A 15,664-nucleotide genomic window follows, 5' to 3' on the forward strand; every position below is an offset into this window, starting at 1 on the left:
CCGATGATAGATCAAATATGGGGGTAATACCCAAAATTTATGAAGAACTCTTACGACTCAGCACCAAAACAAATAAACAAACAAACAATCCATTTAAAAATAGGAAGAGGCCCTGAAGAGATGCTTCTTCAAAGAGGACATACAGATGGCTAATAAACATATGAAAAGATGCTCAATTTCACTAATCATCAGAGGAATGCAAATTAAAACCACAATGAGATATCACCTCAAGACTGTCAGAATGGCTATTATCAATAAATCAACAAACAACAAGAGTTGGTGAGGATATGGAAAAGAGAGAACCCCTTGTGCATTGTTTGTGGGACTGCCACTAAGGAAAATACTATGGAGGTTCTTCAAAGCATTAAAAACAGAACTATGTTATGACTCAGTAATTCTACTTCTGGGAACTTGTCTGAAGAAATCCAAAACAGCAATTCAAAAAGATATATGAACTCCTATGTTCATTGCAGTGTTATTTACAATAGCCATGATATAGGAGCAACCTAAGTTCCTATCAATAGATGATTGGATAAAAAGGTAGTCGTACACATACATAATGCAATATTCTTGGCTATGAAAAGAATGAAATCTTATCATTTGCCACAACATAGATGGACTTAGAGGGTATATTCTAACTAAAATAAGTCAGACAGAGGAAGACAAATACCATATGATTTCATTTATATGTGGAATCTAAAGAATAAAATAATAAATTAACAAATATAACAGAAACAGACTCATAGATATGGAGAACAAACTGAGGGTTCCCAGATGGGAGGGGGTTTGGCGGACTGGGTTAAAAGGTAAAGGAATTAATAAGTACAAATTGGTAGTTACAAAATAGTCACAGGGCTGTAAAGAGCAACACAGAGAATATAGTCAATTAATATTGAAATATTATGTACAGTACCAGGTAACAGACTTATCAGGGGATCACTTTGTAAATTATATAAATGTCTAACCACTATTCTGTATACCCAAAACTAATATAAAATAATATTGAATGCCAACTGTAAATGTATATATAAAAAATATATCTCCCAGGAAAGGTAAGATGCCTTAATTTTACCAAACATTTAAAGAGGAATTAATATCAATCTTCCTCAACACTTCCAAAATTAGAAGAGAAGAGAGAGAACACCTCCAAACTCATTTTACAAGGCCAGCATTATTCTGATACCAAAACCAGAAAAGGATACTAGAAAATCACAGGCAAATATTCCTGAGGAACACAGATTTTAAACAGTCCTCGGCAAAATATTAGCAAACAGAATCCAACAATACATTGAAAGGATCACAGATCATAGTCAAGTGGAATTTATTCCAGGGATGCAAGAATAGTTCAACATACACAGATCAATCAATGTGATACATCACATTAACAAAATGTAGGATCATATCACTATTTCCACTGATGCAGAAAAAGCATTTGACAAAATTCAACATCCACTATAATATAAACTCTCAACAAAGTGGACATAGAAGGAACGTACCTCAACATAGTACAGGCCATATATGACAAACCCACAGCTAACTTCATACTCAGTGGTAAAAAGCTGAAAGCTTTTCCTCTAAAAGCAGGAACAAGACAATGTAGCCCACTCTCATTAATTTTATGCAACATACTATTGGAAGTCCTAGCCATACCAATCAAGCAAGAAAAATAAAAGATATCTAAATTGAAAAGTTAGAAATAAAAGTCACTATTTGTAGACTGCATAATAATAAAAAAAGAAAAATCTTAAAGGCTCTACTGAAAAGCTGTAAGAATAAATCAGTAAGTCACAGAATACAAAATTAATATGCAGAAGTCAGCTGTTTCTATACACTATCAGAAACAGAAATTAAGAAAGCAATTCCATTTACAATTGTATCAAAAAGAATAAAATACCTAGGAAAAAAATTTAACCATGAAGGTGAAAGACCTGTACTCTGAAAACTATAAGGTAATGATGAAAAAAAATTGAAGACAATATAAATAATTGAAAAGATATACTATATCTTGGGTTAGAAGAACTAATATTGTTAAAATGTTCATACTACCCAAAGTAATTTACAGGTTCAATGCAATACCCATAAAAATACCAATGGCGTTTTTCATAGGCTAGAACACAGAATTCTAAAATGTGCATGAAACCACAAAAAATCCCAGATTTTCTCAAGCACTCTTCAGAAAAAAGAACAAAGCTGGAGGTATCACACTCCTTGATTTCAAACTATACTGCAAAGCCATAGTAATCGAAACAGTATTCTACTGGCACAAAAACAGTCACAGGTAATAGAAACTAGAAATAAACCCATAGATATATGGTCAATTATTCTATGACAAAGTAGGCAAGGATATACAATGGAGAAAGACAGTTTCTTACATCACATGCAAAAAAGTAAAACTGGACTGATATTTAATGCCACTTACAAAAATCGAATGGATTAAAGACTTGAACATAAGAACTGAAACTATAAAATTCCTAGAAAACAATATAGGTAGTAAGCTCTTTGACATGGGTTTAGCAATATTTTTTTTGGACCAGTCTCCTTAGGACAGAACAAAAGTAAAAATAAATAAATGGTATTACATCCAACTAAAAAAATTTTGCACAACGAAGAAAACCATTCACAAAATGAAGACAACCTAGTGAACTGGAGAAGGTATTCACAAATCATAAATCCAATAAAGGGTAAATATACAAAATATATAAATAACATATACAAGTAAATATCAGAAAAACAAATAAGCCAATTAAAAAATTAGCAGAGGACCTGAACAGACATTTTCGCAAAGAAAACATACAGAAAGCCAACAAGTACATGAAAGATACTCAATATCACTAATCATCAGAGACATGCAAATCAAAACCACCATGAGATATCACCTCATATTTGTTACAATGACTAACATCAAAAAGACCAAGATTTATTCCTAGGTATTTTATTTTTTTTGAAGCAATAGTGAATGGGATTGTTTTCTTGATTTCCCTTTCTGATTGTTCATTATTGGCATATAAAAATGCAACTGATTTCTGGATATTAATTTTGTACCCTCCAACTTTACTGAATTCATTTAACAGTTCTAGAATTTTCTTGGTGGAATCTTTGGGGTTCTCTATGTACAGTATCATGTCATCTGCAAATAATGACAGTTTTACTTCCTCCTTTCTACTTTGGATGCCTTTTATTTCTTCTTCTTGTATGATTACTATGGCTGGACTTCCAGTACTATGTTAAATAAGAGAGGTGAAGGCAGACAACCCTACCTTGATCTTAAGAGGAACACCTGTAGTTTTTGCCTGTTGAGTATGATGCTGGCAGTGGGTTTGTCATACATGGATGGCCTTTATTGTGTTTAGGTATATTCCCTCCATACCTACTTTGCTGAGAGTTTTTATCATAAACCGGTGCTGGATTTTATGCAATGTTTTGTTTGCATCTATTGATATGACCATGTGGTTTTTATCCTTCACTTTGTTTATGTGGTGTACCACACTTACTGATTTGCAAATGTACCAACTTTGTATCCTGGAATAAATCCTACTTGATCATTGTGTATGCTCTTTTTGATGTATTGTTGTATTTCATTTGTTAATATTGTGTTCAGGATTTTAGCATCTATGTTCATCAGGTATATTGGCCTTAATTTTCTTGTAGGATCTCAAAAAAGTAAAAATGGAACTGCCTTATGACCCAGTGTTTCCACTTCTGGGGATTTATCCAAAGAAATCCGAAACACTAATTCCAAAGAAGATAAGTACCCCTATGTTCATTGCAGTGTCAATTACAATAGCCAAGATTTGGAAGCAGCTCAAGTGTCCATCAGTAGATGAATGGATAAAACAACTATGGTACATTATGCAATGGAATACTACTTGGCTATAAAAAAAGAAGAAAATTTTAGCCTTTGCAACAGTATGAATGGACCTGGAGAATGTTATGCTAAGTGAAATGAGCCAGTCAGAAAAAGACAAATACGTGGTTTCACTCATATGTGAAATCTAATGAACAAGCTGAACTAACCAGCAAAATAGAGACAGACTCATAGACAGTAGTAGGCTGACAGGCTCTGGGTGGGGTGGTTAGGCGGTAGAGGGATCGAGAAACAAAGAAAAAAACTCATGGACATGGACAGTGTGGTGACTGCAGGGGGGTGAAAGAGGGAAGGTAGAAGAGAGTATAAGGGTAATAAATGGTTTTGGAAAAATACGCAATAAAAATTTTAAAAAGATAAAAAAAGACAAGCGATAACACAAAATATCACAAAATGAATCTCATTTTGTTGATGAGAATGTGGAGATAAGGAAACCCTTTTACACTGTTAGTGGGAATGTAAATTGGTACAAACACTATGGGAAAAGTATGGAGGTCCCTCAAAAAATTAAAGATAGAACTACCATGTAATCCAGCAATTCTATTTCTAGGTATACAAGTATATCTGAAGGAAAAGAAATCACTATCTTAAAGAGATATATCAGCACCCCATGTTCAGTCCAGCACTATTTACAATAGCCAAGACATGAAAACAACCTATGTATCCATTGACAGATGAATGAATAAAGAAAGTGTGAGATTATATATATGTCTATATATATATGTATATGTATATATGTAAAATAAAATATTATTTTAAATGATGTATTTAAATATTTAAAAAGAAATATAAGTCATAAAAAAGGAAATCTTGTCATTTGTGACAGCATGAATAGAATTTGAGGGCATTATGTTAAGTGAAACAAGTCAGAGAAAGACAAATATTGTATGACCTCACTTGTATGTGGAGTGTAAAAAAGCTGATTTTATAGAAACAAAGAACAGACTGGTAGATGCCAGAGGTCGGGGAGTGGGGGCAAAACAGATGAGGGTGGTCCAAAGGTACAACTTCCAGTTGTAAGATAAGTAAGTCCTGGGGATAGAATGAACAGTATGGTTACTATAGTTAACAATACTGGGTGGTATATTTCAAAGTTCCTAAGAGAGAAAATCTTAAAAGTTCTCATCACAAGTAAAAAATCTGTAACTGTGTTAGGTGAAGGATGTTGACTGAACATACTGTGGTAATCATTTTACAATATATACATATATCAAATCATTATGTCATATACCTTGAACTAATATAAAATGTTACATGCCAATTATATCTCAGTAAATCTTGGGAGATATTCAAATTTTTTTAAATAAAAATAAATATGTAATAAGCATTTTAGTATAAATACTTAAGAGTATTCCTTTTGGCTGTTTGTAGAAGTCTTTTAGGGACCACTTCTAACTTACTTTTTGGTTTGTAGATTCCTCCCCAGAACAGACATTGTTTGATTACAAAGATTACCAAATTTTGAGGAAAAAAAGTCATTACCATGCCACCAGGGCTATGAACATTTTATTGTTTAATTGCCTATTCAGAATAAAAAAGATGTTACTAAGAAAAATTCCTGTATGATTTAATGTCCTGTAGTTCACTTACATTTATCATTCCCCTCCCCTTTTTTGGTGCTTTATAACACTTATTTCATTTATTAGTTATGTATTCTAGTTTTGTGTATATATACTTGACATGTCTCCGTAGGTGAAACTGAACTACTTAAGGAGAGAAGTTGGGATCTGGATCTTAAAATACTACCTAGTATTAAATATGCAATAGGTATTTAATGCAATTTATACTACCCTCCAAATGTAAATAAATGGCTATAAAAAGTTAAACTCCTTGAAAGAATAATAGCTCTGTATAAATAAATACTAACAATTTAAAAGATTATTGTTTTGTAGAAAATCTTAAAATAAAGGAGAGCTTTAAAAATCTTATTTTATAAAGCTAATGAAATGTGGGTTGCTCATCCAAATTTCCATTTCATGTGTTTTAGGAGGGAATATATATGTTAAGTTGCATCTTATTCTGGATATTAAGCTTTAATTTAGCACGTAAAACAAAATTTAGCACTTTAGTCAAAATTACCCTTGAAAATCATTTGCATTGCCTATAAATAACAATGCACATTGTTTTGTATATAAAACTCCCCTAAATATTACATACTCTGAGGCCTGCCTACCACTGAACTAGACTGAAGTCAGTGGAAAGTTCTTTTGCACAAGTGTGGCCACTCTAAATATTCTACCTTTAAGAAAATAATTATCAGACTCCTAGTGATGAGCTCTGGGGATGAAGAGAGTATTATCCTTTGCCTGCCAAGTTTATCCCCTTTTCTTTAAGTCTCTCAGACTTTAATATATTTTAATACATTTATCTGTTGTTGTAAAGATTACACAAGATGGGAGAATTCTAGTTCTTAAATATAGTACAAAAATTAACTGTCGTTCTAATTTACTTCCCTGTAGATAATTTCACCATGAAACTGAAAATGTAACTTTAAATAATATGTTGCCTAGATTAGCCATTTCAAGTTGTGCTCCCTAGAACACATTTTGCTGGGAGTGAGGCAGTGGGTGTGTGGAAGTGAGTGGTATTCCCCAACCCAGCAAAAGAACAGGATCTGGATTCATCTTTTTTACTATTGGTCTTTTGAATAACATTTAAACAGAGTTCCAAAGATACTTTCAGAAAGTCTGAAAGTCATAAATGTGCATCATTTCAGAAAATATCAGGTATAATAACAATTTTCCAGGACAGTAAAATATTTTAGGCTTTGTAAAATGTACTGTATCATCTAGTAGCACATAGAGTATTTTTAAAATAAATTAACAGTCTGCTCCATTTTTCCTTTACCTACTTTTTCTATAGGGTAAGCAGTTTAGATTCATTGACCACAGAAAATGGAACAACACAATGTATTCACATCTTGAAGAATCTCCTCAAAACAAACATTACCTAATGAAAGAAATGGCTAGAGGAAAGCAAATTAGTTTTACCCTTCTAACTAACAGGTTAAGAGTGAATATTTAGCTTCTGCATTCATGATGGAGATGGGAAGAGAAGCCGACATTTATTCAGCACCTGTTATTTCACAGGCACTTTTATAAAAAGGTATCAGCCTATCAATTTATACTATTGCAACAAGGCTAGGTATTATTAATTCCAATTCAAAAACGAAGAGACTAAAGTACAGAAACGCTAAAAGTAATTTGACCAAGATCATACAATGCAATCCCTCAGGGATAGAATCAGGATAAGAATCTGTTTTTGCTTAGTTGGCGTTTATCCAGTAGTTAGTAAGTGCCATGTGTATGTCAGGAATTTTTTTTTTCATTTTATTTACTGATTTTAGAGAGAGGAAGGGGGAGAGAGAGAAAGAGGAAGGGGAAGAGAGACAGAGAGAGAGAGAAAGGGGAAGAGAGACAGAGAGAGAAAGAGAAAGAGAGAGAGACAGACAGAGAGAAAGATTGATTTGTTGTTCTACTTATTTATGCTTTCATTGGTTGATTTTTGTATGTGCCCTGACCCAGGATGGAATTTGTAATCTTGGCCTGTCAGGATGATGCTCTAACCAAATGAGCTACCCTGCCAGGGTTATGTTAAGAATACCATATACAATAGAAATTAGTATTACTTCTATTTTACAAATAATAAAACTGAGGCCATGTAGGTAGTGTGTGGTAAAATTGGTATTGGTACCAAGATTTACTTGTTATCAGAGTCTGTGCTCTTAACTTTATAACCACGCACCCAATGTACCTTAAGTCAACTTCTAATTACCTGTGCTAACTATATGAGTGCCGTGGCTGATATGAAATGATATTCTCAAAAACCTTTGTGTTTGGTTTATTGTTGGGAACCGTCCCGCCTCGTTTCATGAGTCCATGCCAACAGGCGACAGGGTCCCATGGCTGGAGCTGAGCAAGGAGGCCTTGGGAAAATAGGCCAGGTTTTGAGGAGACAAAACCTGTCCTCCTGGCAGGGGTAAAGCCCGTGTCTCACTCACATCACCCTTCTTGGCCCAGGAGGACAGCTAGTTAGTCAATGACGGGTAGGACCCCTCGACTGCAGGGGCAACCTAAAACAGGCACAATTGCATGGGGGCTAGCAGGGAAGGACTTGGGGAAGATGGAGAGGGGGCAAAAGACCCTCACCCAATGGCTCTGTCATGGCTGAAGTCCTCACTCTATCTGAAAGAAGTCTCCTTATCTTTTGGCTGCTCTGCTCTACCCACCTGACAGGGTCAGTGAAACAATACTAAAGGCAGGTACATCCCTAAACTGGATCGGGTGGTGTCCAGGGGCAATTAGGCCTGGGAAAGGAATGCATTAAATCCTATGAAACTTACTGTGCTAACAATGCCCTCAAGTTAATGAGTACTGATGTTTGGGGTTCAGCATAGGATAAGATCAGTTTCCCAGGTTTCAGGGCCCAATGGGCACCACCCTGTCTACCAGACCCTGACCTGAGGCAAATTTCTGTGTTCCTTCAGTTGTTATCTATGGTCTCTGTTTTCTGTAAACATAGCCTTTAGGCATTGATTGGTAAGGTCTGCATGCATGCTGTATACCCCTGAGCATATCAGCATATCATTCTCAATAAAAGCCACTTCAAGAGAAGGGCTTAGGGCATTCTCCTATAAAGGGAATCACCACTCTATTTTTCTGGCAGACTGAGTGTCTGGAACAACTGATTTCCTTGTCCTTGGCAACTGGGAGGACTCTAAGGAATGGGGTACCCCCTTAGTTTATAATGTGTTTCATATTCACATTTCAAGACTATGAATGGGATGTTGTGGGGGCGCCCAATAAAAGTTAAAAAAAAATAACAAGGCTATTCTGAATAATGTCAAAGCAATAAATACTTAGCAATGTAACCGACTTGCTAATTTGGTTCCCCTACTTAAAATAATTTTTCTTTTCCTTTTTCAGAGAAAGAGAGAGTTCACCTCTTCTTATATTTAAATAAAGCACAAGCTAAAATGAGCTATTTTCTCCCCTGCCTATCCCTTTTTTTTTTTTTTGCTAAGTTATAAGAAATAATATAATGTTTTGGACTTAAAAATCTGCTAGTCTATAGAGATTTTAAAATTTATGCCAATACATTGCCTCAATTGGTGTGGCTCAGTAGGATGGGCATCATCCCACAAGCTGAAAGGTTGGTCAGGGCACATGTCTGCAGTGTGGGCCAGGTCCCGGGTTGGGGGCATGCAAGAGGCAGCCAGTCAATATTTCTCTCAAACATCAATGTTTCTTTCCCTCTCTCCCTCCCTCTAAAAATAAATAAAGTCTTAAAAATATTATGCCAATGTAGAACTTCATGATTTACTTAATTATGTTGATAATATCACCAGGGGATTTGTTGTAGATGACATATAACGAACTCCTATATAAATTACATGAGCTCTAAAGGAACATCAGATAAAAATCTGAATGCAGCTATTGGTAAATCTATGGTAGAGAAAGTATTAACTTTAAGTGTTAAATGATATTACACAGTAATCATACAATATCATTAACTTTCTCCTATACTGTCTAACGTAAAACAATAAATGCATACTAAGGTGAAAGAAGTATAATAAAATACGCTAGATGTCAAATTATGGAACTAGAAAAGAACTGTGAGACGGAGTCCATATTATAATAAAAAATATAATACATATCAAATTATAAAACTGAATCCAGAAAGAATTCAGTGTCACAATAAGGAATATTATTCTTGCTTTGAAACTTTAGCATTGAAATATAATAGCTCCTTGTTAAGGAATAGACACAACTTTGCCTTATTTTTTTAGGAGGTGTGAGATATTCTCTAAGATATCAGGTTTTAAAATGTAAAAACTTGGTATTTTCTTCTCTGCCTCTTATTTATAATTTAAAATATAAGGACAACATTATTGTAACATTTTCTCCATTTTCAATACAAACGTGGCTACAGAAGAAAATAATATTTATGCAGCACACCTACCTTACACCCAAAATAAGACTAGCTTCTCGCCTACTCATTTTCTGTTCAAATCCTCCTTTATAGTAGGATGAGAGGCTCTGTACAGGAAAAAAGAACAAGAAACAATTAGTTCCATGTATGAGGTGGCATGACCTCAATCTCATCACATAGTAGCAGTAAGAGTAATGCATTTTACTAGAAGTCATCTTGAAAGTCGGGGACGGGGTGGGGACGCACTAAAAGATGATCCTTTACTAATACCAAGATGAACACTTAAAAAACATTATCATTTTTTTTTACTTTCAAATGCAGTATTTCTACACTGACATATAACTAAAAGAATAAGAGATCAACAGAATAAAAGGCTTGAACTTTTTCTAAGTCCTGCAGTAATTTTTTAATTGGATTACCTTGACCAAGTCATTTAATATATGACTGATATTGTTTTAACCTACTACACTGTCTGACAGAGAAATAAGAGGAGGAATTGACAAAGTGGGAAAGATGTCAAGATAGTAGGCAAGAAACCCAACAGACCAGAAAACTGGACTGAAAGGTCAATGTGGCTGGGGAAGCATGAGCAAGGAGAATAATAGTAGAGAGGTAATTAGACCCAGATTGTGGAGCCTTGTAAACAACGGAAATAATTTAGAATTTTATTCTCGGAAGCCAGAGCCCTGGAGTAACATAATCTTTGTTTTGAAAGGGTTACTGTGTAGAGAACAGAAAGAAAGTCGCAACAGTGAAAGCAGAAGACCAGTTAAGAAGGTGTAACAAAAATCTAGGCAAGAGATGATGGTGGTATGTACAAACGTGGTAGTAAAGGAGGAAGTGAAAAGTGGTCAGATTCTGGATGTATTTTGGAAATAGAACCAACCTATTTGTTAGGTGCACTAAGTGTGGGATATGAGAAAAGGAGAGGCAGAATCTTCTTCAGAAGTGAAGGACTTACTCCTTAGACATGGGCTGATGCTGACAGAGAGCACTCAGCTAACAAACTCTTTAGGAATTAGCTTGGCTGAAGAAAGTCAAGCTCATGGCCTGTTCCCAGAGCAATCTTTTACAACGGGGTTGACACGGCAGTTTATTTCAGAGTAGTTATCTACAGCTCTGTCCTTGGACTTCCTATATATTCACTTCCCATGTGATGTCATTTAGTCTCATGGCTCCTTGCCATAACTTGGGCCAACTACAATGAGCCATCTGAGCTTCCAAGCTCCTCATGGCATAGGCTGAGGCCTTTGTTAAGACTGTACCGCAGCCTAAACCATCCCCCTATCCTTTGTCTTTCTCTTCCCCTCTAGAGCTGTTGATCCTAGGAACACTCTCTAATAAACAGCTTGCTAATCTTTGTCTCGGTCTGCCTTCCAAAGAACTTAAACTGTAAATGACTTTAAGATCTCTGGCTTGAACTGCCACTTAAAGACTTAGAGTAGGAGTAGTTGTTTGTTTGTTGTGGGTAATAGATATCAGGATATTGGTTTTGGTTAGATTAAGTTTGAAGTGCCTATTAAATACCTAAGTGGAGAAGTCTGACCTGGAGATAACAGGTGAGAATCATGAGTGTACAGACAGCATTTAAAGCCATGAGATTGAATAAGATCACCTATTTTTTTCTTTTTTTATTGTATTTCTTTTCCATTATCATTTAGTCCCCTTATACCCTCCTCACACCAGCAATCCCCACATTGTTGTCCATGTCCATGAGCCATTTCTCCTTTTTGCTCATTCCTTTCACCCCTTTCCATCCTGCTTTCCATCAAAGAGCCTGTTCTCATCTTTCTTGTTAATTCAGTTTGTTCATTAGATTCCACAGGAGTGAAATCATGTGGTATCTGGCTGGCTTATTTCACTTAGCATAACATTCTTCAAGTCCATCCATACTGTCCCAAAGGGTAAATTTTTTTTCTTTTTTCAGCTAGGTAGTATTTCATTGTTTTAACATTCCATAGTTGTTTTATCCACTCATCTACTAATGGACACTTGGGCTGCTTCCATATCTTGGCAATTGTAAATAATGCTGCAATGATCACAGGGTGCTTATGTTCTTTCAAATTAGTGTTTTGGGTTCCTTCAGATATATTCCCAGAAGTGGAACTGCTGGGTCAAAAGAAAATCCATATTTAACTTTTTGAGGTATCTCCATCCTGCTTTCCATAGCGGTTGCACCAACCTGCATTCCCACCAACAGTGCAAAAGGGTTCCTCTTTCTCCACATGCTTGCCAGCACTTGTTTGTTGTTTTATTGATGATAGCTATTCTGATAGGTGTGAGATGGTATCTCATTGTAGGAGTGAGCATAGATAATAAGTCCAAAGACTGAATCCCAGAGACTATAATGTTTAGTGGAATAGTAATGGAAAGGAATTAGTAAAGGACACTGAGAAGACCCAGCAGTGAGATAGGAGAAAAGCAGAAGCCCAAAAATGAGAAAGTGAATAATAGTCTCAAACACTTCTGATAGGTCAAGTAAGATTTGAGCTGAGAATTGACTATTGTATTTAGCAGTCAAAAATTTTGACAGGAGTGGGAGTGACAGTCTGATTAGAGGGATTTTATGAGAAAACAAGAGGAAGGGAATGGGAAACAGCAAGTAAAGACAACTCTTCAGGACCTCTTAACAGAGAAACAGGACCCATGATCTCAATTTTTAGAAGGAAAAAAAGCAATATATTATTGAATGCATACATGTTCCAAAAACATGAAACCCATCTTTTTCTAAGAAAAAATAAAGTGTATGTTTGCATAAAACAAAATCTGAAAGTACATATACCAAAATATTGTTTTGGGGTGGTGGGATTTTATGCATAACTTTTTTTCTTATCTTTATTTTTACTTTCTAAATTTTCAACAGTAAACACAGGATACCTGTAAAGGATTATTTTAATGGACTAAACAAAAGAAAACAAGGAACTAATCAGAGCTTTAAAAAAGTGAGCCCCAAGCCCTGGCTGGTGTGGCTCAATAGATTGAGTGCCGGCATGCTGGGAGGTACGCAAGAGGCAACCACACACTGATGGTTCTCTCCCTCCCCCCCTCCCCTATCTCTAAAAGTATATAAATAAAATCTTCTGAAAAAGCAAATGAGTATCAGGGAGCCAGATCTGTTAAATTTATATAAGCTGCTCTTATATAAGATGCTCTCTTTGAACATCTTGTTATAGATTTCTACTAGGTAATAATTTATTCAACAAACATTCTAGCACCAACTATGTACTGAGAACTTTTAAAATGAGACAGGTCAAGTTCTGTCCTTCATCACATAAATGATAATCTATCAAAGTACTAATACTGCGAGGAATATGATGTACTATTCCGAGTTTCAGGTAATTTACAATTTAGTAAAAGAACAAAAAAATACCTCACACCAAGTTGTGAGAGGAAAAAGGGAATCAAATGGTTTAAATAAACATATTTACATGGACTATACACACACACACACACGTACATGCACATATACACAGGAAAATATATAAAGGAATAAGGGATACAAAGAAAATATAGACATAATTATATATGTATATAAATATATATGGACAGGGGGTTTAAAAGAAGAATAGCTGGTTTTAAGGTTTCTCTTCGCAGACCCAAATTTTTCCTAGATGTGTATCATACTCCGATATTCTGTTGAGTTCCTTAGGGAGCCACAAAGTTTCAAATTTTCAGCGAAATTAAACATAAATTGATGAAGTTTCATTAACTGTCATTCCTACTATCATCACATAGCTTATTACCCGTAAAATAAAGTATTTTATCTGAGCATTTTTTTTTTTTAACTTTCAGTTTTGCCCAGGTAGAAACAGCTGCTCAGGAAAGCCTACTTCAATTCTAGCATCTGGATGTGGCTCATATCCTAAAACACAGAACTAGTTATGAGGAAGTCAGTCTGTACATATACAATCATTATAACCTTTCTAAAATAACTAGATGATTTTGAGGGTACAAATTTAATATTTGGGGGCTTTATACAGAAAAGCAGGCAGGGGGGAAAAACTGTTTATAGCACTGAGCACATTTCTTCAGAAAAAATTATGCCTGCTAAACTATATGATATTTAAGCTTCATATTACATAACTTCAAATAGAATACAATTTTTGTCAGTTTTTAAAATATATTATTGTTTAAATTAGTATCTGTGTCATGAGCAAGCACAAAATTATAACTCTATACCCTTTGACTCCCTTCCATAAAATGTAACCATTGATAAAAGGCCCTTTAAAGCTTACAAATAATATACCAATATTGCATTATATTAGGATATATAGATATAATGCAATGCATAACCATTTTGGCCAAGGAAATGTTTAGATCCATAAAAATGAGATGATTGTAATAAGGAACAACTATATTATTAAAAAGACAAAATAGGTGGTCATATTTTTCTAATAGACTTTCCAACAACAGAAACAATGGGATACCACTAGTTTTATTACCCTATTTGATATACACTCTGAATCTTACACATTATTTGCATTTTTCTCTATTATTTTTTATTGTTTATTCTATTACAGTTGTCCTGATTTTTTCCCCTTTTGTCCCCCTCCATCCAACCCACCCCCCCTCACCCAAAGTCAATCCCTCCTGCATTGTACATGTCCATGAGTCATTCATTCATGTTCGTGGACTAATCCCTTCCCCTCCCTTCCACCATCTCACCTTCCCGCTTCCCCTCCCACAGCTATCAGTCTGTTCCATATTTTCATGTTTCTGGTTCTATTTTTCTCATTAGTTTATTTTTTCATTAGATTCCAGTTATAAGTGAGGTCATATGGTATTTGTCTTTCGCCAACTGGCTTATTTCACTTAACAGGATAGTCTGCAGCTCCATCCATGCTGTTTCAAAAGGTAGGAGGACTTCCTTCTTTCTTTCTGCTGCATAGTATTCCATTGTGTCAATGCACCAGTTTTTAATCCACTCATCTACTGATGAACACTTGGGCTGTTTTCAACACTTGGCTGCTGTAAATAGTGCTGTTATGAACATTGAGGTGCATAGATTATTTTGAATTGGTGTTTCAGGATTCTTAGCGTACATTCCCAGCAGTAGAATTGCTGGGTCCTAAGTTCCATTTTTAATTTTTTGTGGAAATTCCACATTGTTTTCCACAGAAGCTGCACCAGTCTGCACTCCCTGCAAAAGTGCACTAGGATTCCATTTTCTCCACATCCTCACCAGCACTTGTTTGTTGATTTACTGACAGCCATCCCGACAGGTGTGAAGTGGTATCTCATTGTGGTTTTAACTTGCATCTTTCTGATGGCTAGTGATGTTGAGCATTTTCTCATATGTCGATGGGGCATGTGTATGTTCTCCTTGGAGAAGTGTCTATTCAGGTCCTTTGTCCATTTTTCAATTCAGTTGTTTGTCTTCCTGGTCTTGAGTTGTATGAGTTCTTCATATATTTTGGAAATTAACCCCTTATTAGATATATCATTAGCAAATATGTTCTTCCAAACAGTGGGTTCCATTTTCATTTTGATGGTTTCTTTAGCTATTCAGAAACTTTTTAATTTGATGTAGTCCCATTTGTTTATTTCCCTTGCCCTAGGAGATATATTGGCAGAAATATTGCTACATGAGATGTCTGAAATTTTTTTTACTGCCTATGTTTTCCACTAAGGCTTTTATGGTATCACAACTTATATAAAAGTCCTTTATATCCATTTTGAGTTTCTTTTGGTGTATGGTGTAAATTGGTAGTCTAGTTACTTTTTTTTTCTTTTTTTTCTTTTGCATGTACCAGTCCAGTTCTCCCAACACTATTTATTGAAGAGATTGTTTTTTATTCCATTGAATGCTCGTACCCTCTTTGCCGAATATTAATTGACCACAGAAACAAGGGTTTATTTCTGGGTTCT

General features: G+C 35.2%; 1 protein-coding gene across 1 annotated transcript in view; it reads right to left on the minus strand.

Annotated features, from left to right (window-relative positions):
* DNAJC15 (DnaJ heat shock protein family (Hsp40) member C15) overlaps positions 1–15,664 on the minus strand; it is an 86,642-nt gene that overhangs the window by 37,047 nt on the left and 33,931 nt on the right. The window contains exon 4 of the mRNA XM_054586377.1: positions 9,827–9,903. Coding sequence (XP_054442352.1) covers positions 9,827–9,903 — 77 coding nt within the window. The remainder of the gene's footprint in view (positions 1–9,826; positions 9,904–15,664) is intronic.

This window comes from Pteronotus mesoamericanus, unplaced genomic scaffold, assembly GCF_021234165.1.
Source record: "Pteronotus mesoamericanus isolate MK-2021 breed Mesoamerican mustached bat unplaced genomic scaffold, CSHL_Meso_final contig_94, whole genome shotgun sequence".
Taxonomy (NCBI): domain Eukaryota; kingdom Metazoa; phylum Chordata; class Mammalia; order Chiroptera; family Mormoopidae; genus Pteronotus; species Pteronotus mesoamericanus.